The following is a 24,440-nucleotide window of genomic DNA, read 5'->3' on the forward strand; positions in this document are numbered from 1 at the left end:
GCATCAAAATTGAATAAGAATTACAGCAATAGCAGTTTTAGGGTAAATGTCTATGGAGATTCTTAGTCATCCAGGTCATGGTTGTTCCAAAGGTGCTTTTTCAAAAGGTAACTGGACTTTCTTGGTTTTCCTCGAAGACATTTCGCTTCAGATGTCTTTGAAGAAAAACAAGAAAGTCCAGTTGCTTTTTGAAAAAAACACCTTTGGGATAGTTTTAGGGTAGTTTGTGAAAGAAACAAACTGTTACAACACCATTCATATCTAGCCATGAGCACATAAGACATTAAAATGGAATAATTCCATTTGCAAGCTTGAAAATGATATTTTACTAGAATTCTTCAAACAGATATTTATCTGAATTACTTTAGTAGGATATTTAGTAGAAGCAGGATATTCGGTCTTTGTTTAACTTTTATAATGTTAAGCCCTCTGAATATTCATGGTGATTTACAACAGAAACTAAAATAAGTTAATACAGTATATCATGAAACAAAATGTGATGATGAGTATCCATTGATCTTAAATTGGTAAGACGTGTTAACTCTGTTTTGAACACATTCCTTAATATGGGGAAATGGGAATGCCATAAGGATCTCTTGGGAAAGCTGTTCCAGAAAATTGAGACCATTACTGACAAGCACAGGCTTATAGTCCTTGCCTCCAAATCTCCCATGTAGTGAACTTTCAGGGTCACCCCATGAGATGTGTAGATTAAGTGGATAGATTCTACTCAAAGCAATAATCCTAGAATTATAATTGGGCTTTGTGCATGAAAAGTAACACTTTGAATTTCACATAGAAATTTGTGGTAACTAATGGAAAGCCTATAGTACTAGTGTTATATGTGAAAAGCAATTTTTTCTGCCAACAAGTGAGCGCAGCCTCCATCTAATTATTTCCATGATTCTCAGAACTACTGTATCTAGAGCACCACATGAGCATACAAAAAAACCAGATGGTTTCCATACAAGCACCAGTTTAGTCTTGCTGGGATTGGACATCAACTTTTTAGACCCTTTCCAAATCTTGATAGTTTCCACTTTCCAGGATCTGGTCAGGATTTCCATCATAACATATCACCAAAATTCCTTGGATAGAAAGGTCAGTGTATATGTCATCAGTATGCTTATGATGAATAAGCTCCCTTAGGAGTTATTGCTGGTCAATTCAGCTGGCAGAATGGTACAATAATAAATTGAATGAGAATTGTACTGGATTTTGAAGAATTGTCCGTTATGGTATTAAAAAATTAAATATGCCCTTGAATTGAGCTTTATCTCTAATGACTGTAAGGATATATGTGATTTTTTACAGAGAGGTTGTTTGCCACTTCCTTCTGGATTTTTTTTATTTCTCAGACTAGTTCACAGCCCTGAATTCCATGTTAAAAAAATTGATCAGATAACTTTTCAGATTTAATATTATAAATGCAAAAAAATATGGCCCCTCAGATTGCTATAAACATTCATTTACTTATTAAATTTATATGCCACCCATTTCACTGTTAAAACAACATAAAAGAATACCTTGGCATTAAGGAGACCCAGAACCAATTCCTATTACTTAGGGATTGCTGCAAATATGGTGCTTTCTGTCTCCTACTTTCAGAAACTTTCAGACTCTTTCATAAAATATTTACCAAAAAGTTGTGAGTTTTTGCAGATTTTAAAATAGGGCAGTTAGATCGCTAATCGGAACATACAGCATGATCACATTCTATGCCTGTTCTTTACCAATTGCAGTAGCTATGATTCCGTTCTGGGTTCAATACAAAGTCCTGGCATTATCCATTTCAGTTAGCTTGAAAAATTGTGAAAAAAGGTTTCTTAAACATTAATCTAATCTAGAATGCATGTGCTCATCTAAGTCTATTCTACAGATGCCTCTATCAAATTAAATGAATTTAGAGTTAAAAAGAGAAAGGATACTTCAGTAGAAATGCCATGTTTATTGAATTCATTTCCTACAAATATTTGTCAGGGGTCTAGTTTAATTTTTTTTCAATGACAAGAGAAAATATTAATATTTTTCTAAGTATTTAATACAGTCAGGGGTTTTATAACTTAACAATGTTTAACTATGAGGATGTTATAAATGCTGTTTGTATTATAACTGCAGTTGATGATTTATCCTGATTCTTGTCCTTTTTCATTATTGGGTTTACCAGACAGCTGTAGTTTTTATGTGGTTTAGAAGCAAAGTGAATAAGCAACAAAGTCAATCCAAGACATCCATAGATTAGTTATCCATAGATTAGTTATCTCTTTGCCTGCTTTCAAGACATTTCCTCATGAATTTTATTAAAATTAGAGGAGTAAATGCTACATTAAAACTATGATAATGTCATTTTTCAACAATTTTTGGTAACATGTATCAAAGCAAGTTTAATTTTTGTGTGTGTGCTATATAATCTTGATTCAAAAAAAGGTGTCTTTTCTTTCCTCTTGTAGCTTGCCCAGCAGGGATGTTCAAAGCTCATCAAGGAATAGGAATCTGCACACAATGTCCTCCCAATAGTCGCTCCACATCAGAAGCTGCTGCCATCTGCACTTGTCGCAACGGATACTACCGGTCTGACTTTGATCCGTCTGAGGTAGCTTGTACTAGTAAGTACTAGTATTTATTTTTGAAAACAGGTTGGCTTCAAAGCTAACGGGATCCTTCTTCTTAAATAGATCTGGAGAAAAAACATTCAGGAATAGCCTGCATGATAACCATAGCGATAATCATGTTTTGGGAAATTATCTAGATTAAACAGTGTTTCTCAACCTTGACAATTTTAAGGCATGTGGACTTCAACTCCCAGAATTCCACAGCCAGCAATGCTGGCTGGGGAATTCCGGGAGTTGAAGTCCACATGCCTTAAAATTGTCAAGGTTGAGAAACACTGATTCTAGAAGGACACTGAACATCAAACAAGTGCCAGCTCAACACCTTCCTGCATTTACTACAGCAGTCTGATTTTTTTTTTCAGGTTTAGATTTAAAAGTCAAATGAACTTTCAGCAGACAATTCCTAAAAAAGGTGACAACTACATATTTTTTCAAATCTGCACGGAAGCCTAAAAAAAGTCTGGCTGATTTAATGAGTAGCAGAGAATTGCTCACATCATGTCCAAATTATTTTTGAAGAATATGTACACATAAAAGATAAACTTGTTAAAATTATTTTTAATAGACTGAAAAATGTTTTTTAACCCTTAGCTTTCTGACCAGTACATACATAGCTGATTAAAAATATAGGAAGTCTATTTAAGAAGAAAAAAAATTCTTTAACATGCAGCAACAACAAAAAGGATCTCATCAAAATTTGTATTTCCTAGCAGAATAACAGCAGTAGTGGAAACGCAAGAAAAAAAGAAAAAGAAAACTCATCAACAACTATTATTACAAGATCTGGGAACAAAGGCTTACAATTTAGGGATGGATGATATTAACCATTAAATGTTAATGACAGCCAGAAATAAGTGTACAATAAAAAGAAGAAAACTTTGAGTTTTCTAAATGACTATCATTCAGATTATTGGCATCTATGTTATATTAGACACAAAATAAATCCTTAATGATTTTTCATCATTAGTAGTAATTTTCTTTTCATGTGAATTTATCATTTTTTTAAACATTTAAGACATAAATACTATCTCTTCATAAGAGATACATTAATTGTAGTACTTAGTCTGTTGGCTCACCAAAGCTAGAAATTTAGGATCTCTGAAGTTTAACTTGAATATGTGTGCATTCAATGTGCCAAAGAAATGGGATTACCTATAATATCTATGAAGGGAGCAAAAGACAATGGGGTCGACAATCCCATATTGGGGAAAAAGCATCCCTTGATAGCCTTCTTGATTTTTCAGCCTTGCATTCGGTGTGATTTCTACCATTATCTGTTATTTCAATTTACATTTCATTTGTAATTTAATATTGTTTTGGACAAATTAATATTTTGGAATTAATTTGTCTGATTTATTGCAATACCATATTGCAGAGACATTTTGAAAATTATTTTTTACTGCTTGGAGACTGCTGGGCTCTCTTACATTTCCAGGGAAGAGGTTGACCTTTCTAACTTCCTTTGCAGCTTGCTTACACAAAAGTCTATATTAGCATACTACTTTCTGCATAATGCTTCTGTAGGTAATTGCATTGTAGTTATGAGTTGCCTAATGTGTGTTTGGAATAAGAGATTAATTTCCATATTCTGCTTGATCACTGGTAACAGGAAGTGTAGTAAATAAATCTGTTTTTATTGCCTCTTGTTATATAGCTGATTTACACTATGCCTTACTAGAGAAGTACTGTATGTAAAAAAAGTCAATTTGTTGGTTTTTATTTCTGCTCGTTAAGACCTAATTTTAAAATGTTTTAATTTGAGGTGCCAGATGTTCTGTTCCCAAATTGTTACATGCCATAGGAGTAAATAAATTTAGTACTGTATGCTAGCTGTTGCTGCTGTTCACTTCCTTTCCAGTGCATTTCCTGCTTTGTGGAGCTTTTCACTAATATGCTTTTAAAGTTCCTCATTTAGTGCTAGGGATGCAATTTTCATTAAATTTCATTGACTCATATTTGGGTGCCAGTTTATTGGTGAACTTTAGTTGACTGGTTTCTTGTGTATAGATGTATACATCTTCTGAACTTCAGTTTAACATATAGTCCTGATTCTTTTTCCTGACAATTAGAAGCCTATGACAGATTTGTTCTTATTTAGTGATATTAAAAAGTAGCATACTTCCCCCCCTCCCATTACACTATTTTTCTGTTGCTGCATATTTTTCTGAATACAATCCTAAACAGAGTTCCCTGGCTCTTCCTAATTGGAAAGAGTCAAATTCCCCAAAGGTTAATTTGTTGGTTATCAGGCAGTACATGGGGTTAAAACAATGAGTGGGTGGGGCTAGCGCAAAATTGTATGGGAATTCTTTCTTCTTTCTTGATTCTTTTCTCCCACAAGCAGTAGATTCACCCCAACCAACTCCCTGTGGGACAACAACTCACCAGTCAACTTGTCCATAGGATAACTCTCTGCAGGACAAATCAATATGGGATAACTCATGAGAGACACAAGTAGAATTGCAGCTTGCCCCAACCTTGAGAACTCCTAACTTGAGAAGGTTCAAACCTAAAGCAAGACAAGGCCCATTGCAATTCTCTTTGTCCCTCTCTTGAGTGAACAATGAATTGTTATACAGCAAGTTATCCTATGGCAAGTTGGCCAGGGTGAGTCAGCTGGGGCAAGACAACTGCATCCAGTCATGCATAGCAAGTTGTGCTAGACCTGATTGCAGGAAAAAGTTAGATATCTCTTACCAGAGGCCTAAACTGATTTCTTGCAGATGGTGTTTGAAATTAGTTTTGTTATTGCATGTGAATTTATAGGTTGCCCACTTCTGGTCTTGATGAAGGAAACACAATAGGTCTGGAAACTTTATATTAACTAATGATACTTGACTGGCCTTCCCAAGACAAGCTGATGATAAATGAGCTTAATAATCTCCATTGACTGCAGGTTTATTAGAAGAGGGGAAATTCCTAAACAATCCAGCTTCCAATTTGAGCTAGCCTGCACATAAGGACAAGTAAATTTTTCCTCCCTTACTTCCTCTTGATTTGCTAAGATAATCATAGCTTACTGAACAGTATGTATTTGCCTATTTAAAACAGAATCAAACTATGAGTTTATCTCATGGTTTATCTATTTACTGAACAGTGTTGGAAATATGATATGTTTTCCACATGGATTTTCTATTTTGAATTACATTGAGGAAGGCAACAAAACTGTAATGTCTGTTTTTCAAAAGTCTGCCACGAAATGCTCAAATAAGTTGATAAAAGCTTCTATCAAGTGACTGGCTGTCAGCCCTCCCAGGTAAACCGCACAGGAAACATGACTAGATGAGCTAATTTTACTTCATTAATTTATTTACTGCATTAATAGAATACTAAAAAAGATTTAATTGACTACTTTGTTCAAATTCTTCCAACCTGATATCCCAACGTGGATTAAGCTTGAAGTGGCCAATGTTTCCAGTCAGTCACTATTCCATAGTCTTGCAACTTTCAAGTGGGTTGAAATTACAACTTCCAGAATACTCCTCTCATTGGACTAACTGGAGATTCTGCAAATATTAATCCTAACTCATCTGGAAAACATCAGATCAGAAAAAATTGAGTTAGTGAACTTTAGCATTTGTAGAGTAGAAATAAAAATTAACCTGATAGGTTTTTTTCCCCTCAGGGGTGAGAGGAAGGGTCAAGAAATCTAGAGAAAGGATCATTATTTTTCATTGGGAAGAATTAATATGTTTTACAATTCTGTAAGCTTTCACTGTGAGTGCGTATCTATGAATTCAATATGGTTACATTTTTAAGTACAGCACCGTTTTTGTCTTCTGTGTACATAGTAAAGCCTTTACTGCTAGATGGCTCATGACAAATACTTTATCTGTGCTGATAGGAAAAAAAATTAAATGGAATGGAATTTTTGTTAAAAGGACAGCATTTTTCTAGCAATTTTAACAACGCTTTCATCTGTGTAACCATGGCAACAGATCAGAGAAGCTCTCTCAAAGTGCCTCTCTGAATGTAATTATGAAGAAAAGGGGAAAGAGGAGGGAAGTAGGGAATTTGGAATAGAGACAGCAGCCGGAAAACCCTCCAGGCTTGAGTAGAGGTAGGCTGTGACAGATTCAACAAAATTGCTTTTGATTCATTTTCTTTTGATTAAGATGTTGAAACACTTGCCAGTTAATTATTTTCCTTGATCCCAACAAACTGACCAGCAGCCTCTCCACACCAATGTCAAAGATGTGGTGTCCAGCAAAGCTATCCCTAGTGATGACAGGACTAGTTTTCAAATAAATGAGGAGAAGGAGCCACAAAATCTTTCAAATTAGTACTCATTCACACACCCAGTCCAAGAAAAAGAACACACACAATGTGTTGATTTGCCATATTTCTAGACCATTCAACTCTTAAATGACTGTGCTGAACTTCTGCTATTGTATTTTGTTTAAATGTCCTGTTCACCTCCACAGAAAGTAAGATTCTTCCAGAGTTTCTTTATCAATGTTGCTGAACCAAATGGGAGTGTCAGATGGCTCATACAAAATGTGTATCAGTAGAAAGGCCAGGCCTTTACAGTAGATACCTGCCAAAGAAAGGAAAAGGATTGGAGGCCAGGGGGATAGAAAAGCATCACCAAATGTGCATAGCCACTATCTGGATGAAACACTGGGTCAGCATTGCTGTTAAATAGCAATTTCTAGACATTTGGTGTACCATCATTGGTTACTGAAGTTCTTCTAGAATAGAACACAAATGGCAGCTGAAAACAGTGTTTGAACATAGGATTTGGCTTGCCAAAATCTCACCAGAATATTCTACAGAGATTACCCATATATAGTCTGGACAGCTAGGTGTTTGCTTTGTTTTGTTTTTTGTCAGCAGATGACATGAACTGCATTTTTGCAGTCAGCTTGTGATTGGCTGGGAGATGTGGAATTTCATGATGCTTATAGCAGGTGATGTCACCTTTAATGTGATGTCACTGTAAGATAACCTAAGACTCACCTCTTTGTCACTTTAGATCAGGAGTGTCAAACTGCCAGCCTGCGGGCCGTTGCATCGTGCATAGGCCGTGCCCACCCCAGCACCGGCAATGCAAAAAAAGTCACTATATGTCATGACACATCACATGACGTGGCGAGTTTGACAACCATGCCTTAGATTTATTTGTTTGCTACTTTTTAAAGATTGAGAATTTTCAGACTGGCAAGTTCTGTTGAAATTCCCAGATGACTCTTCTTCAATCCTTTGTAAAAAGTTGAATTACAAATGTAAAGATTAATTGCAAAAAGATTTTTCTGAATGTACAGCAAAAAGGATTGTCAATGTTGGTTTTAGAAAGTTTTAAATGAATTAAGGGCTCAGATAGACTTGATTAAATGCTTTTAAATGAATTGAGAGAATTATTTGTCCTAAAAAAATGTTGTGTTTTGCGTTGAAATTATTGGTAATATGATGGGACACTAAAAGGCATCAGATGGTTACTGTAAAATATTTTTTTAATGAATGGGCACAGGAAGTTTTAAAATTATTTAACTTTAGAAAAGAATCAGAAGGTGTTACCGAAGAAGAACAAGCCCCATTGAATAACATTGAAGTTGACTTCAATTTCAAGATGGATTCAAAAAGGATAGCTTACAAGAAAGAGGTGGAAATAATGGATTAACAAAAGGAACTGGATGATGACTTATCAATTTAAAAATACACACAAATAATTAACTAGAGGAAAGATGTGGAAAACGCTTTTTTTACATTGGCTTTACAAAAGGGGTTTGCTGAAGTTGCCACACTGGAATTAGACAAGGAACAAAGACAATTTTGAGGGAAGAGACAAAGAGAATATGAGAAAGCAGATGTTAGAACTTTTTGTAAAGAAGTTAAGACTTTTGGGAGAAAGAATAAAGTTGCCCCTATGAAGAGCTCTTCACTTCCTCACTGTAAGCAGAATCTTTAGTAAAGGCAAAGATATATGTTTTCCCTATTATGACAGTTACTTTTGGGAATTAGTGCAATCTCATAGTTAAGTTGTTGTGTTTTGATTAGGAAGTTCCTGGTTCAAGAAATCACTCTTGGGGGCCAGAGGCTGGGGCATGGGAAACAATCAAGTATTATTATAGCATCATGATGCAAATCCTAACCCATTTTTATATGCATTGTGATGTCACATGTACACAACCAAGAGATTTGTAGCGGGATGCTGCATCAGTGCTTTCATTATTCTGAAGAAAACAAAAGGAACCTGTGATTGCCTCTGCAAATCTCTATTTAATCACGAGGCTTGCTAGATTATTTTGATCTGAATTTATTGCACAGGATAGTTGAGGGGAAGTCAGAGGAAAGGCAGAACATATAAACAATAAATACATGAATAAATATTATTTATTCAGCTTGAAAATGTAGACAAGATATTTGGAGATCAATGTTTTTTTGTTAGATTTTTTTCCCTATAGGAGTAAATAGTATCACTAGAGGGGATTTCCTAGAAGATATTTGTAATTCAAGGAAAGTAAAGAGGTTATTGTTTGTTGTTTTTATATATTCCTCACTTGAGTGACTTTTGTAAAATCAACAATTTCTGGGTAAAAGCTCCAAACCATTTTTCCCAGTTGTCTTGAAAATCTTGAACCTTCTGTGTTGATCAGATCATTGCTATTATCATTATCAGATGAAATAATGAAATATAGTTTGATAGAAATGCACTAAAATACAGTGAACTTGTAGATGTTTTAGCACATATATCTGTTTAGTGTCACATGAAATTAAAGCCATAAGAATTATTCTAAAATGTTCTTGTTTAAGGTTTATTTAAACTATGCCCAATTTTCTATGTCAATAATACCAGAACCGAAACATTTGGCTTCAGTTTTGATTTTGAAAATTTCAGTACTAAATACTGTATATTATAGCTTGAATCCAATTATCAGATTCATAACCTTACTGCTCTTTTTCAACAAAGCTTGGCCCATATGCTGTTTACTTTGTGTTGAGATCTTTCTTCTGGGCACAATTGCCTGTTTAGTTTTCATGTTATATATGTACATGTGTTTTCCAGTATGGTCCACACTGGAATTCTGCGCTATAAAACTTCAGTTAATTGACTTTTTATCCTGTTGCCTCCGTAGAAAATCAGAACTAAATTCTTACCTTGTAAAGTGCCTCGTTATTCATAGATTGATATTTGCTATGGATAATAGGTATAGTCTGAACTCTGATGTCCCTGTTGCTCATACATAGTAACTTCAAAGAAAATACACATAAAAGGAGATCTTTTTAAAGACTTCACTAAATTTTATTCTTTTAATCTTACACATTGAAGTATCAATAAGAGCTTACTGTATCTGACATGTATGGCTAGCTTATGCCTGCTTTCAAGGTATGTGGATTTTTTTGAAATTTGAAATGTATTTCATGGAATGCTTAAACCTAAAAGATTTGTTCTGGTTGTCTAATTTCTGCAAATATGGATCCATTGGAGATCTAATAGCATCATCTAGCCTTGTTACAGGCTAAGGCAGTCTTGCCCAATGTACTACTTTCCAGATTGTAATTACTTAAAATCTGGTAAATTTAATTCCAGGCAAGATGGGTGGCATATAAGTCGAATAAATAAATAAATTAAATATATGTCCATCTTTTCTTCTCCTAACCTCCATCCAGAATTTGCTTCAAGTATTGACTAATACAGATAAAAAGAGAATTATAGTTAAAGGTTACAAACAAATCAATTAAATATACTTAAATAATCCAAATTTAATGATATTCACCAGTTAAAATGTCTTTCAGCAAAACAAGCCACTATATTGCTAAAACAATTATCCAAACAATAAGGAGAGTTGTAAGTAGAAAAGGGGCACACCAAGTTGTTGGAGTCTGGTCATGAGCATGATGGTTACAAGATAGATTGGTTGAGCATCAGCTGACACAGAAATCTAAGCAAATCAGATTTTCTGTGTTTATGTGATGTCAGTACAGAGATGGGAAAATGCTTGGAGACACCAGAAGTGGTGCAAAAATGATTAGAATGCAGTAGTATTGCAGGCTAACTCTGCCAACTACCAGCAGTTCGATCCTGACCGGCTCAAGGTTGACTCAGCCTTTCATCCTTCCGAGGTTGGTAAAATGAGGACCCAGATTACTGGGGCAGTATTCTGACTTTGTAAACCACTTAGAGAGGGCTGTAAAGTACTATGAAATGGTATATAAGTCTAAATGCTGTTGCTATTGCTATTTTCTGAAAGAGAAGAGTGGACAGAATAACAGTTTGCTTGCCTGCTAAACTAGGCTTTATTGTGAATTACATGTGTCAAACCCCTCATTTCTTTTCCTGATTTTTACTTCAAATGTTAAAGTGATGTCTTCAGCATATGACTCTGAAAGATGAGAGATACTGTACTGTCAATGAACAACAACCAACCAAATATGACTTATTTTTTTTATCAGCATTGTTGCTTTGTACTTGTCAGAGCTTTGCTTAGGGCATGGCAATAAATCTCTTCCTATAAAACTCAACCAGCAGCCAGGAGTTAGCAGAGGAAAAACCAAGGACAAGCTTCAAATAAATAATTTGCTTTTATTGCATATAAAAGAAGCCCTAAATAATGATGATCACCTAATGCAGATGTAACAATCCAGTCTAGGGGAAGAATTGACAGAGCCAAAGGGAGAAGTAAAAAGAGAAATTGAGAGTCGTTACATAGCCACAAACAAGTCCCCCTTAATTGCCATTGAAATTTACCTAGCTCTTACCAGGTGCTGATCATTAGCTATGAAGATTTCTGTGCATAGGCTTTCAGGAATAAAACAGTTAAATCGAATCTGTATATATGGACCTAGTTTTTTGCACCTGACATAATCTTCTCAACTTGCAAAAATTTCAAATAGAGTGCAACAAAAAACCTAGCATGGCATCTGACCCACAAGCAGGAATAGCGGCTGATGAAGCAACAGTGGACACCATTTTATGAGGTCAGGATGGTGTAGAGAACAAAGTACACAATTTATCAGCAACATCGCTCCAACTAGTGCAACAGATGCAGAATTTGAACTGGACTGCACCCTTGATAGACCTGGCATGTGCAACAGTTCCAAGAGTGCAACCTGTGTTACAGAGAAGTCATGGAAGCCTGCTAGAAAGATTTGAGGAGAATCAGAAAGGAGGAGAATATTCTTAGTGCAATACGAGTTATTTATGAGAACCTGAGTAGCAAAATTTCTGATTAACCAGTCACAAGTTTCCTTTGTACTGACAGTCTCAACAGCTCAGTGGGCATTGCCTATTATCAAAACCAGTATCCAATTATGGATAAATATCAACAGTTCATGTTTAAATTCAGGGTCCACTTCAGAAATCCAGTAAGTAGGGTTGCCAGGTCTGCTTCCAAAAAATAGCGGACAAGCGGGGGTGGGGGTTAAGTAGTAAAAAAAGTAGACTGTACAGCTTTAGATTACGTACCATTTCATCATAAAGCTTTTGAATAAAAAAATGTCCACTATTTTGTGAAAAAAAATAGTGAATATAATGTGAAAAAAATGGACTGTCCACTCAAATAGTGGACACCTGGCAACCCTACCAGTAAGAGAGGTTACAGTGACCTGCAGGATTCATCAGGTTAACCAGGGTAAGAGAAGAGTCAGACTGTACATAGCAGAATTCAAATTAATCACAGCAGACCTAGGCTGGAACAAGCCAGCCCTAATTGCTCACTCACTTTCTCCATATGCCAATTGCTATGATCCCCTTCAAGTTTTGTATGGCACAGATCTGAGAGTTTTACCAGAGAACCCAAGGGGAGACAGCTCCATCATAGGAACTGTGGATTTTTTGCAAGAGCGTTTTGCTCTCCAGGTCCTGTTGAAACAGCAATTGGAACAAGAGAAGCAATCATATAATTAGGCTATGAACGCCCATCACCCATCTACAGGTAGGGCCACTGATAGCTAGACCAAGTTTTTGGTCTCTACCAGACTGTTTAAGAAACTAGAAGTTAAGTGGTCATCCATCAAATCAATCCTGTAGCATTTTGCTTGTAATTACCTCCCTCCATGAAAGTTCACCTAGTTTTTCCCATTCATTATTAGTCAACCCCCCCCTCACCCATTGCCAGTAATTGTGGAAGGAGACAAGTAGTACCTGAAGAGATAGATTTGCTGGATAATTAATTTGCTGGATACTTTGCTGGATACTTTGCATCCCTTCAACCAGATGATTAATACAAATGTTGATAAGAGAGAATCCTCTGGCAATCTTAATACTTCTCCCTAAAGTGAAATTGCATCATGTTTGAATACTCACTGGCTATGGTGATCCATCTAACAGTTTTATAACGTGACCAATTTTGTTACCATTTTATTAATGAGGATATCATGAGAGATATACTTTGCTAAGAAGATGTTCACAGCATTCCCTGGATTTGTTGATACGAGAAAGAACATTTAAAAAAATCACGTAGTTAGTCAGACATTATTTGTTTGTGCCAAACTCATACTGGATCTTGTTATTTGTTACGGTTTCATTCATGTACTCACTAATATGCTGTTGAATAAGCTGTTCAAGGATTTTGGGTCAGAGAGATGAAAAGCTGAGAGTTGCTGCAATTTTCTGGGCTTCCTTTCTCCAACTTGGAAGACATTTGTTCTCCTCCAGTCTTCCAGACTTCTCAGTTTGCTGGGAACTCTCAAAAATTACTGTTAATAGTTCTGCAGTCACCTTCCTTAGTATCGTAAAATAATTCATCTGGTCCTGGAGACATGGATTCATTTAAATTAGTGAAATTCTCTAACTCTTGCCTTTGCTTCCTACGTTTTAGCTCCCTCCTTCTCCTATTAGCTAATGAAAGCAATGGGGTTAGGTTTGGGGGCAAATGTCAAGATGTCCATACCATTTTTTAGTAAGATAAAGAGTAGATTAGATTATTAACCTTAGCCATACCTAGACCACATGGAGTATTCTCTGCTAAGAGAAATAACTCTGAGAGGTCCTTGATGCTCTCTGAGCTTGGTTGTTCAGAGAACACACAGGTCCTCTCATTTCAACACTGAGCTACAAATATTCTCCTTTATTGGTAGAAATGACATTATACTGATTCAGTTTGGCAAATGCTGCCTGCTAAGACAGGAGTACAACCAAAGTCCCTCATTACACTGAAAAACTAATAGAATCAAGATAATTTTTCTATTCAGCACTAGAGACAGCAGCAAATAATATAAAAGCTATACTCTTTATATATAAAGATATACTATATTTACAAAGCATGAATGGCAGATCTTATTTAGCTATCCTACAGTTTAGAGCACTCCTACAGGAGAGTACTTTAAGGAAAAAAGCTTTGGACTCTACAGTTCTCCCTTCGCTTCTCTTCCCTTTCAGAACATAAGAGTTGACTTTCAAATTCAAATTGTTGGTCTCTCTCTCTCTCTCTCTCTCTCTCTCTCTCTCTCTCTGTGTGTGTGTGTGTGTGTGTGCGTGCATGCGTGTATGTGTGCTTTTCAGAAAATAGATTTTTTTTTAGTATTCTAGTTAGGTACAATTATTTGAAAGGAACAAAAAATAATCTAGTTTGAATCATATCATCAAAGACAATAGTTAAGTGAATGATACCATATTGGTACCATGTTGCATGGGGACAGAATGTACTCAAGATTGATGACATATCTACAGCCCACAAGGCAATGATCCAAACAAGCAAGGAAAAAGACAACATTTCTTCTATTCTGGATATTGGACATAATTATGCTACACAATCTATGGGTTATTTGCTGACATCAGATGCTTCAAGGTAACTGAAATAAATGAGCCCAGTAAAAAACTCTTTTAGGAACATCACTTGTCCATTTTGTTAGCTAAGGTTATCAGTGAGAATTTGTGTATGAAATACATTTGTTATAATTGCTTATATTCTCTTTTAAGATAATAATTCTCCCAAACCTGTTTACAAATAAAAAGAAATTAAGTAAAAACTAAATATTATTTTAAAATAAACACACTACTAAAATTCTTCCTACATGACTGCTGATTGTAATAGGTCAGGCAGGTGTGGGAAGATCAGAGCAAGCTGAATCAAGTTTTTCAAGAGAGGAATATTTGGGGATGTGAAATGTTTATCTTATATCATGGAGAAGACAATAAAAATCATTTGGAACATGAGAAAGTCTCTGTCATCTGAACCATCCTCAATAGAAGCCCACATTAGAAAAACACAAGAGATATAGCAGTCACTCGTATGGTCGCCTCCCAAGTGTATTATTGCAATTGATTTAAATTGTAAATATTTTGCACAAAACTGAAATAAACCAAATATTCCAGTGTTTTAAAATAAAATGTTTTAAAGTACCACTAAAGTTATACATTTTACTGCAGCCATATATTTACTTTCATAGCCTTGATCTGCAAATTGTTATTTAACAGGTGTTCCCTCAGGACCTCGCAATGTAATCTCTATTGTCAATGAGACTTCAATTATATTAGAATGGCACCCACCTCGGGATACAGGAGGTCGTGATGATGTCACCTATAACATAGTCTGCAAAAAGTGTCGATCAGATCGCCGTAGCTGCTCCCGCTGCGATGACAATGTGGATTTTGTACCAAGACAACTGGGGCTTACAGGAACTCGAGTCTTCATCAGCAACCTGTGGGCCCATACACCATACACCTTTGAGATCCAAGCTGTCAGTGGAGTTTCCAATAAAAGCCCATTCCCACCACAGCATGCCTCAGTGAACATCACCACCAACCAAGCAGGTAAGATGCAGTTCAAAAAGCACCAGTATGATTTTCTTCATGAACATAAGGAAATAAAATTGAACAATTCGTTGACACAGTATCTGCTGTTTTGAATATAATCTTGATTTCAGAACCATTAAATATTGCAATCAAGTTCTAGAATTATCTATAGATCTTGCTACTTGTTATTTCTTCTCCTTCCCTTTTAAGCACTGGGAGATGGGAACAGATCTCTTCCCAGGTTTTGCTGTAACTAGTGAATTTATGGTACCCATGATATAGCTCTGATAGTCTTAATAGCAGAAGAATACTTAACAGCTCCCCAAAACATTGCCTTCTTCCAGTAGGCTTATCTGGGATAGTGAATTAATGAGGATAAGCAACAGCAATGCTGCAATGTGCATCAGGCAGGTAACTAAATTTTTAGTGTTTTTAATTACCAATAATATTCCCATATATTAATCTGGGGCAAATTGAGGTTGGATTCTGCAGCTGCTAAAATAAGTGCAACTCTCGAGCAGCATGCGAGTAGAACAACAGCCATGTCAGGCCATTAAAATCCATATGCTCATCTCATAGTTTCTTGGATTGCTCACATGGTGGCACTCAGTACTCACAGTCTTTAGCTGGTGGAAGAACTTTTGTTCCTAAAGAACAAAAACAAAATTGGTTTCTGAGGTAGTCACACTAGAAACATGATCTGGAAGGAAAACATCTGGAGCTACATAACAACTGAATAATAGCTGTACAATTAGCATTCTTAGCAGCAAAAATAAAACCACAGCAACCTATAGAAAGAACCAGAATTTCTGTTGGACTTTGTCTTGTTTTCTCCATCGATTGTTTTTTAACTAAAGATAATTGTGGATGACTGAATCACTGACTCTTCCTTAGGAGAGAAATGGAGTGTGTGGGGGGAGGTATCCTGATGCTGTTGGATCTGTAATGTCTGTACATGTATTTTTTATATAAGACTAAAAAGAAGGTGGGGTGGAAAAGCTGACAGGTAGTGACTCTGGTCAAAAACTTAATGAAGAGAAGAATTAACTATAGAATATGACAACAGACAACAATCTGTTTTGGTTTGGCTATAACAAGAGGATGAAAATTTTATGTGATATATATGAAATTGGAAGCTTTTATTAAGGCCACCCCAACAACCACAAGAATTAAAAAAGTCTTGGTATCAATATTTGAGTATTCTGTCTCCCAGAAGTAAGAACTTTGTCAGCTCAACATGTCAGACTGAATTGGGCACCAAAGATACAACTGAGATCTAAGCAGAAGTGTAATTCTTGGCAGTGGTGCTCTTTTGTCCTTCCTTTCTGCTTCCTTTTCACTTTGCCTGGTCATCTTCTATTGCTCTATTCACCAGCCTCAGGTAATCACCATTCTTTGGTTGGCTAAACTTGCAACCCATAGAGCAATCTCCAAATGTCTGCCCTTCCTCTTTTTGTATAGACCCATTGTTTTTAGGTGGTATGTGTTTTGCTCTTTTTTTTGTTCCTGTCAGCCAGTCTCCCTGCTTCCCATTTGTCCATTTGCTCTTTTCTTCCTGATTATTCCTGTCACAAAGCTGTGATTATTAAAAGTTGATATATTTGTATTGTATCTGGCTTTCTCTGCAATTATCCAGATAAAGTGCAATGGATTTTGGCATATTAAGTATATGTACACAGTGTTTAAAAGGCCTCAAAGATGGAGCACATATTTGGCAATTAGAAATGAAGCATTAGCATTCAGCACTTTTTAAGCAAGTAGAAATGGTGTGCTGGGTGCTACAGGGATTTAAAGTGAGAGCTATAGGAATGCAGAGAATGGACTACATAGCGCAGGTTTGACATTGACTCACACATTGATGCCTAACGTTTTGATTTGCTGTCCTCATTTTTTTTTTTTGTTAATCTGGAAAATGCAGCATATTTCTAACTGCAAGCTGTACTGCTTATGCAAGAAGTAACAGAAAAGTGTATTACAGGCAGCTGTATCTTTACATATCATGGCATACATTTATAGTCTGCATAGTCTTTATTAAATTCTTGAAGGAAAGAAACGGGGAACAGACTTTAAATAAGGACAAATGATGGAGAAAATTGCATGTTCTGAGTTCATGCTCAAAAAGTATTTATGTCAGTTCTCTTCTCTTTAATTAATCTAATTAAGCATTTTTAACAGAAACAAACTTGAATGCTTTTCTCAGGTTCGTAAGAATTGACCTATATCCTCAGCTTAGCCATCTGTCTACTCATTTACCCATATATTTCTTTTCATTTCTTGGAAACAGTTATCTCTCCATCTGTCCCTTTTGCCTTCCATAAAATTCTCCATCCAATACATTCCTATTTAATTGATTGTATCTGCAGGGCTCTCTTCAGTTCTTCAGCTTTTACTGAAGTGATAGGCCTGAAGGACTCTCTAAATGGAGTTGAGGTCTTCTGCACCACTGTCAATTTTATCCATTTGCCTGCTAGGCTATTGTTTTATGAAATGTTGCTAACTGGGCCTTTTCTCAAATGTACACCCTAATTTCCTATGTGAACAAGCTTGCAGGCATGCAGTAGATGTCATTATTCCTTTTTCAGCTGCTGTAGGCCAATTGTATATCAGCCACATGGCTTCTATACTGTTCTGTTTCAAGTTTCAAACACACATATGCACACAGAATTGCTAGGTAATGGTAAGCAATTTACTCAAGGCTGAAAAGACAAGCAAAGGAACATAAATCAGACTCTCTGAAGATAAGGCTTGCCTGAATAGTTTCACTTTCTACAGGAACAGACAGAAGAGTAGTCAAGATTCAATCTGAAGTTCAGAGAGGCAAGCAAGATTACTCCAAAGTTCATAGTTTCAGGATCAGATCTGCTTCTTAAATAAGGCTGCAGCCAGTTGTTTTTCATTAAGGCAGTCTTTGAAGGCAATCAATGAAGTCTGCTTCATTGAATGCCTTTGCTTTACTTTCAAGTGCTTGAAACACTTGGACTCTACTTATGGAGTTATGTGTTTCAATGCCTTATATCACCATCTGCTCCAGTTATTCTGATGCTGCCTCTGTTTGAGGAGCCTCCATCGAGGAGCCTTGATGTTTTCTAAATTGTGTTGGGAAATGCCCAGCTAGGCAAGGAGGAGGAATCAAGCAGGGAACTAGTGTTGAGTCATTGCACAGCTACAAGAGATTTAAGCCTGATCAGTTCCATGGAATCTTATCTGTTAGTTCCCAAGGCAAGGCAAGCAGTCTGGGGAGATTTCTGTACTATAGGTAAAACAAATAAAATAGTCAATTTGAATATTTCACATATGGATGGATCTGGTGATGTTTGACTGGTTCATCTGGAGCAGCTTTTTCAGATTCAGAGTCCTAAGCCATGATGTATAAAAATATCTCAGATAAACCTTCCTTTTCATTTTGCAACAGACATACCTATTTTATTTCAAATTTCAACCATTTGAACTTTAAAAACTGTCTTCTGATAGAAGTTATATTTCTTCCAAAAAAGTAGGATATAGAAGAATGCCTATAGAGTAATTAACTATTTTTTATCACAGGATGTTTATCAGGAGTAGTTTTATGGATTAACACATAATCAGGAAATTTCAGGAGTTCATATACCAATCTGTGCATTCCTGTAGTCTCCTGAACATCCTACTGCAGCTACTTAACTCCTGCTTGCTGTAGCAGTTATCTATTCACCAATTCCCTTCATATAACCAAGAGAAAGAGTAGTAACCTGCATAACCTGTTAATATAGTAGACATTTAAAGACATGGAATACATGATATATTTCAGTTTTCACTCTCCATTAATTTGATTATTCTGGTTAGTTGAATTCTGGAGTTGACCTTCCAGTTGTCAGTTTACAGTTAGATGTTTGTGTCTGGGAATCTTTAAAATAAGGCACCTTGTTTGTATTAGGAAATAAATATTATCAATGTTTTTGAGCTCCAGGTATGAGACCATACTGTTTACCTCACATTTTCATCTGAATCTTCCCCTTGACTGAGAGAGATACAGTTCCATGCCTTATGCTGCAACTTGTAGACAAGGACAAACACATTGTGCTAAATCATAGGAGATCAACTTGTAGGCTCAAAGCTATGCACAAATACCTTCTTCTGGTCCTTGGCACCTCTCTTGGTCACAGCTGAATGTTCCACCACTTTGGGCTGAAACATAGATAAATGCTGTGAAAGTTCAAAACTGACATACCACATTTTAAAAAAAAACAACTCTCCACCCATGTTTGACATCAGATAATTCACTCAAATTTGTGGCCCTCAACACTCTTAAACTGTTATGTTACCTTTATCCACAAAAAAGGCTGCTTACCTCTGCAGTAATCCATAATGTAGTTTGTTAGTCTGTCTTATCAGAATGTGTTTAGCATGTCATAATCTCCTTATGTAAGAGTTGTACACATGTGAATTGGTTATAAACAAACTTTCAATGATTTTATGTATTATGCTCTGTCTAAGACAGAGATTACTGTTTTTAGATGGTCTTTTTTCTGAAGAAAGTAGAACAAAAAATTCTGACCTGGAATATTATGGGATATAGCTTCCCCCATGATATTTCTGTAAGACATTCTGATGCTATTTACATTTCAATTGTTTTGAATTAATTTGCCTGATAAATTTTTACCAACAGATCTGTTATGATGATAAATATATTTGAGAAATCCCACAAGTATATTTTTCTTAATAGTGGTATATCTGTCATTTTGCTGATGTAACAAAATGTCTGTCAAATTTAGTAGCCTCTCAGATGACATGTCTTTAGATGTACAATCTTACAAAACTTAGTACATACCTGTTGCAAGTTTTTGACCACAAAACTGAGATAGCTGTGGCAGGCTTTGTTTTCTTTTTGTAAAGTAGACATGACATTTTTGTATGGCTTGATTGTCATAGCTGCCTTTTACAACAGAATGGCTGATATCATGTCTTGGAGAGAAAAAAAGTGGATATATAGCAAAAAGAGGAGAGTGTGTTTATAACTGAGACTTCTATCCATTTTTTTCAATTTTAATCTGGCTCTCTTCCCATCCCTACTTGCCAAACAGATTTTTGGGTTTCTTGGTTTATCAGCAACCTAACAAAATAATTTAACCAACGCCAGGCTTCTTTGGCTATATGACAGCTCAGACCTCACATTTTGTTAAACTCTAAACTTTACACTTCTCATTTAAAAAAGTGATGCTGTATAGGATAAATGAAGGTCACTTCAACAATGTTCTTGTATAGAAACCAGGAATTAGAAACAAAGACAACTCAAGATATCTGCTGTGTTTATATCCTAATAAAATCCTTTTTGAAATCAAGATTTTTGTGTTAATGACTGCATCAAATCATAGGTTAAAGGTGAGACTGTCAAGTTTGATTAATTCTTTAATCTCAAAATTTCTGTGTTAAGTAAATTGACTATGGTAATACTATTGTATTATTATAGAAAGATTGGCAGCACTTTCTAAAATATTCCATCAACTCCTTGTTGCACAATTTGTTGCATATACTCTTAATGCAATAAGACGTTTCTTGATTCTGATTCCTGTGCTTCTTGTTTGTCTGTGTGATTTTTGGAAAGGATTTCTATTTCAGAATAATTCTTTCCTTCGTACAATAATACAAAGCAATCCATCTGAATAAGCAAGGATGGGGAAGCCTCAGTATTGCTGCCCATCCACCTGCGTACCAATTTGATGTTGATCATCTTTGCAGCATTATCCATATTAAATAGGCAGGAACACCAGGGGGGGTTGTGAATGTGGCAATTAACAAAACAGCAATCAAGCTAAGTGTTTAATTTTGGAAAATTATCATCTTCTCTGAATGGTTGTGGGAAGATTAAAAAAAAATTAAAAACCCAGGATTAAATGTGCTGTGCAAACAAAGGCAGGGCTGGACTGTCAACATCACCCACTAGAAAAAATAAGCAGTCACCCCACTCAGTGAATTCCTGAATACACAAGAGCTGCCTCTTCCAAAACAGAACTACTATAACAGCACAAAGTAAGATTTGGGTAAATATAAACAATCAGATGAATGTTTTCCTGTATAATTTGTAGTGCATAGGCTTAGTTTGTGTTACGTATTATGTTATACACTAACAAGTGGTCAGCATAAAAATCTTTAACTGGCATTAATAACCTATTACACATATAGTTATTTATAAAACCTTCCCACTTAGAGTTGAGTAAGGACTTTAATTATGCTGACTGAAATGCTCATGCAGGACATGTTCTTTCTTAGGCAGCACCCTCCCATTTACAACAAGTAAGCTCCCCAGTTTCAAAGCTGGAAGCCATCCTCTTATAAAGGATGTGTTTTCTTAGGTTTCAGGTTATGTTATGCATCATGTATTTTGAGATACCATTATGTTGTAATCTTTCAGCATTAGAAAATACCTATTACAACTTACATATTTGATTGCAAAGACATTTTAGTGCCAAACCATTTATCTTTTCCACTGAACTAGCTCTCATGTTTGAAGGAGTTGGTTCATATTTAGTTCATATTTCACCAGCAAATTTTAGTTTTGTTTGTGTGTGTGTATGGGCACGCACACATGCGCACATGCATAATACCATATTTTTCAAATTTTGAATTTCACTGCTTTATGAATATAGGGACAGCTTTAAAATTAAAGAGAAAGATATTTCCAAAAAGAAACAAACAGCGCAATATTTAGTATCCTTTTTCAGATAGCTTACATACACCATGATTACAGGGATTGGTCTAACTCACAACGAATTGATTATGAATCTTAGAAATCTATTTAACATAGTGATTTGTAAGCAGAATGAAAAGAAGAGCACATTAGAATCATCACTTGTGTAAAAGCCTTACAGTATGTCAGGATAAAATGGCCAATTATCAGTAACTAACCCTGCTCTATTCACCAAAGAGCATCACCGCTCACCAGGGACCTAAGGGACAGTGGGTTTCAGAAGCATACATGGGGAAAATCATTTAGAAGGCTTTGTGAATTCATCCCAACAGAGCCCTTACCACATGCTTCAGTGGGCTTTTAAAACGAGACAGTTTGATTTCTCAGGGGGATCAGGCAGGAAATTAACTTGTTTAATGAAGCACAAGTGATATTGCCTCGATTCTTTCTGGATTGCCATCCCCAGCAGGGATTAAAAAAAAAAAGTGCAGTAGGCAGATTCAGAGATGAAGTCAGTGATTTTCCAGGAATCTGTCTCAGAAACATAAAAACTTTTTTGTCCACATAGATTACTTTTCCACCACTACCTGACAAGTGAGGGGATAGATGAGGAACTCATCAAATTTGCAGATGACACCAAGCTGGCAGGAATAGCCAACACTCTAGAAGATAGGTTTAAGATACAAAAGGATCTTGACAGTCTTGAACATTGCATGCTATCTAATAAAATGAAATTCAGTGGTGAAAAAAGTAAGGTTCTACATTTAGGCAAAAAATTCCAAATGCACAGGTATAATATAGGTGGTACCTGGCTCAATAGTAGTAACTGTGAGAGGGATCTTGGAGTCCTAGTGGAAAATCACTTAAATATGAGCCAGCAGTGTGCTGCAGCTGCCAATGTAGTCCTAAATTGCATTAACAGAGGAATAAAATCAAGATCATGTGAAGTGTTAATACCACTTTATAATGCCTTGGTAAGACCACACTTGGAATTCTGCATCCAGCTTTGGTCGCCACAATGTAAAAAAGATGTTGGAGACTCTGATTAGGGGACTAAAACATACAAAGAACAATTGCTGGAATTGGGTATGTCTAGTTTAATGAAAAGAAGGATGAGGGGGGACATGATAGCAGCATTCCAATATCTCAGGGGTTGCCACAGAGAAGAGGGAGTCTACCTATTCTCCAAAACACCTGAAGGCAGGACAAGAAGCAATGGATGGAAATTAAGGAGAGAAGCAACCTAGAACTGGGACAGTGGTGTCAAACTGCCGGCCTGCGGGCCGGATGCGTGACAACGGAACTGCGCCCACCCCATTGCCAGCAATGGGGAAAAAGTTCCAATACATTACGCGACATCACATGACATCGTGAGTTTGACATGTCTGAACTAGGGAGACAGAACAATTAATCAGTGAAACAACTTGCCCCCAGAGTTGTCAACGCTCCAACACTGGAGGTTTTTAAGAAGAGACTGGACAACCATTTGTCTGAAATGGTATAGTGTTTCCTGCCTGAACAGAGGGTTGGATTAGAAGACTTCCAAGGTCCCGTACAACTCTGTTATTCTATTATAAGCTTTAGTCTTATCAACATAGTATCAAATCTCTTGTTCTCCCAAAAACAGGGTTCTCCAAAAATAAACCCTAACATTTGCAAAGGGGGTAAATCACATTCTTCTCTTTTCACAGAAATGTCTGAAGTTTTATGTGCAGAATATCCCATGATCAATTCCTGGCATCCCTCACAGGATAGGATAAGATTTCCCATCTGAATTTTTGGAGAAACACTGCTAATCATTGTATAAATGTTAATACAGCTATAACAATGGGCTGATTCAATATATAAGTGCTAGGATGTGTGGAACCTTGCCACAACCACAAAAATACCTTTCTCATTCTCATGCTGCTGCTTCCTATCCACCACTGGTGCACTTAAGGTAAAATCTCCAGATTCTGGCCTCTGCATTGGGAAGGAAATACCAGCAAACAAGTTTTCTTTCTTTTGTGACTAGATAGGTAGGTAGGTAGGTAGGTAGGTAGGTAGGTAGGTAGGTAGGTAGATAGATAGATAGATAGATAGATAGATAGATAGATAGATAGATAGATAGATAGATAGATAGATAGATTTATTGCATTCATATTCCATCATAATCATAAAAAGATTCTCAGTGACTCATAACAAGTAGTAAAGCAATAAATAATAAAAATATAGCTATATAACTTGACACAGCATTTGCTGTCAATCCCCAGGCAGGCTCTGGATTCTTTATTTTCTGCTGCCCCTGGAAAGTAGCTAAAGTTGAGGCTACTCAAACTTTCCACACTAGGACATTCCAGAGAGCTGGCCTGATTACATAAAAACACCTTCAAGCTGATATCCCAAACATGTTTTTTTCAGCATGATCAAAATGGGTCAGTTCCATTGGAGAGATGTGGTTTTGTAACATACTCAACACCAAGTCATAGAAGGTTTTGCTGGCTAAAACTAG

General features: G+C 36.2%; 1 protein-coding gene across 1 annotated transcript in view; it reads left to right on the top strand.

Moving 5' to 3' along the window:
• Window positions 1–2,454: 2,454 nt before the first annotated feature.
• LOC107293267 (ephrin type-B receptor 1) overlaps window positions 2,455–24,440 on the top strand; it is a 59,651-nt gene continuing 37,665 nt past the window's right edge. The window contains exons 1-2 of the mRNA XM_029285353.1: window positions 2,455–2,606; window positions 14,971–15,306. Of these exons, the coding sequence (XP_029141186.1) occupies window positions 2,465–2,606; window positions 14,971–15,306 (478 nt within the window). The 5' untranslated portion in view covers window positions 2,455–2,464. The remainder of the gene's footprint in view (window positions 2,607–14,970; window positions 15,307–24,440) is intronic.

Source organism: Protobothrops mucrosquamatus, unplaced genomic scaffold, assembly GCF_001527695.2.
Source record: "Protobothrops mucrosquamatus isolate PMUCROS unplaced genomic scaffold, P.Mucros_1.0 scaffold1557, whole genome shotgun sequence".
NCBI classification, from domain to species: Eukaryota; Metazoa; Chordata; class Lepidosauria; order Squamata; family Viperidae; genus Protobothrops; species Protobothrops mucrosquamatus.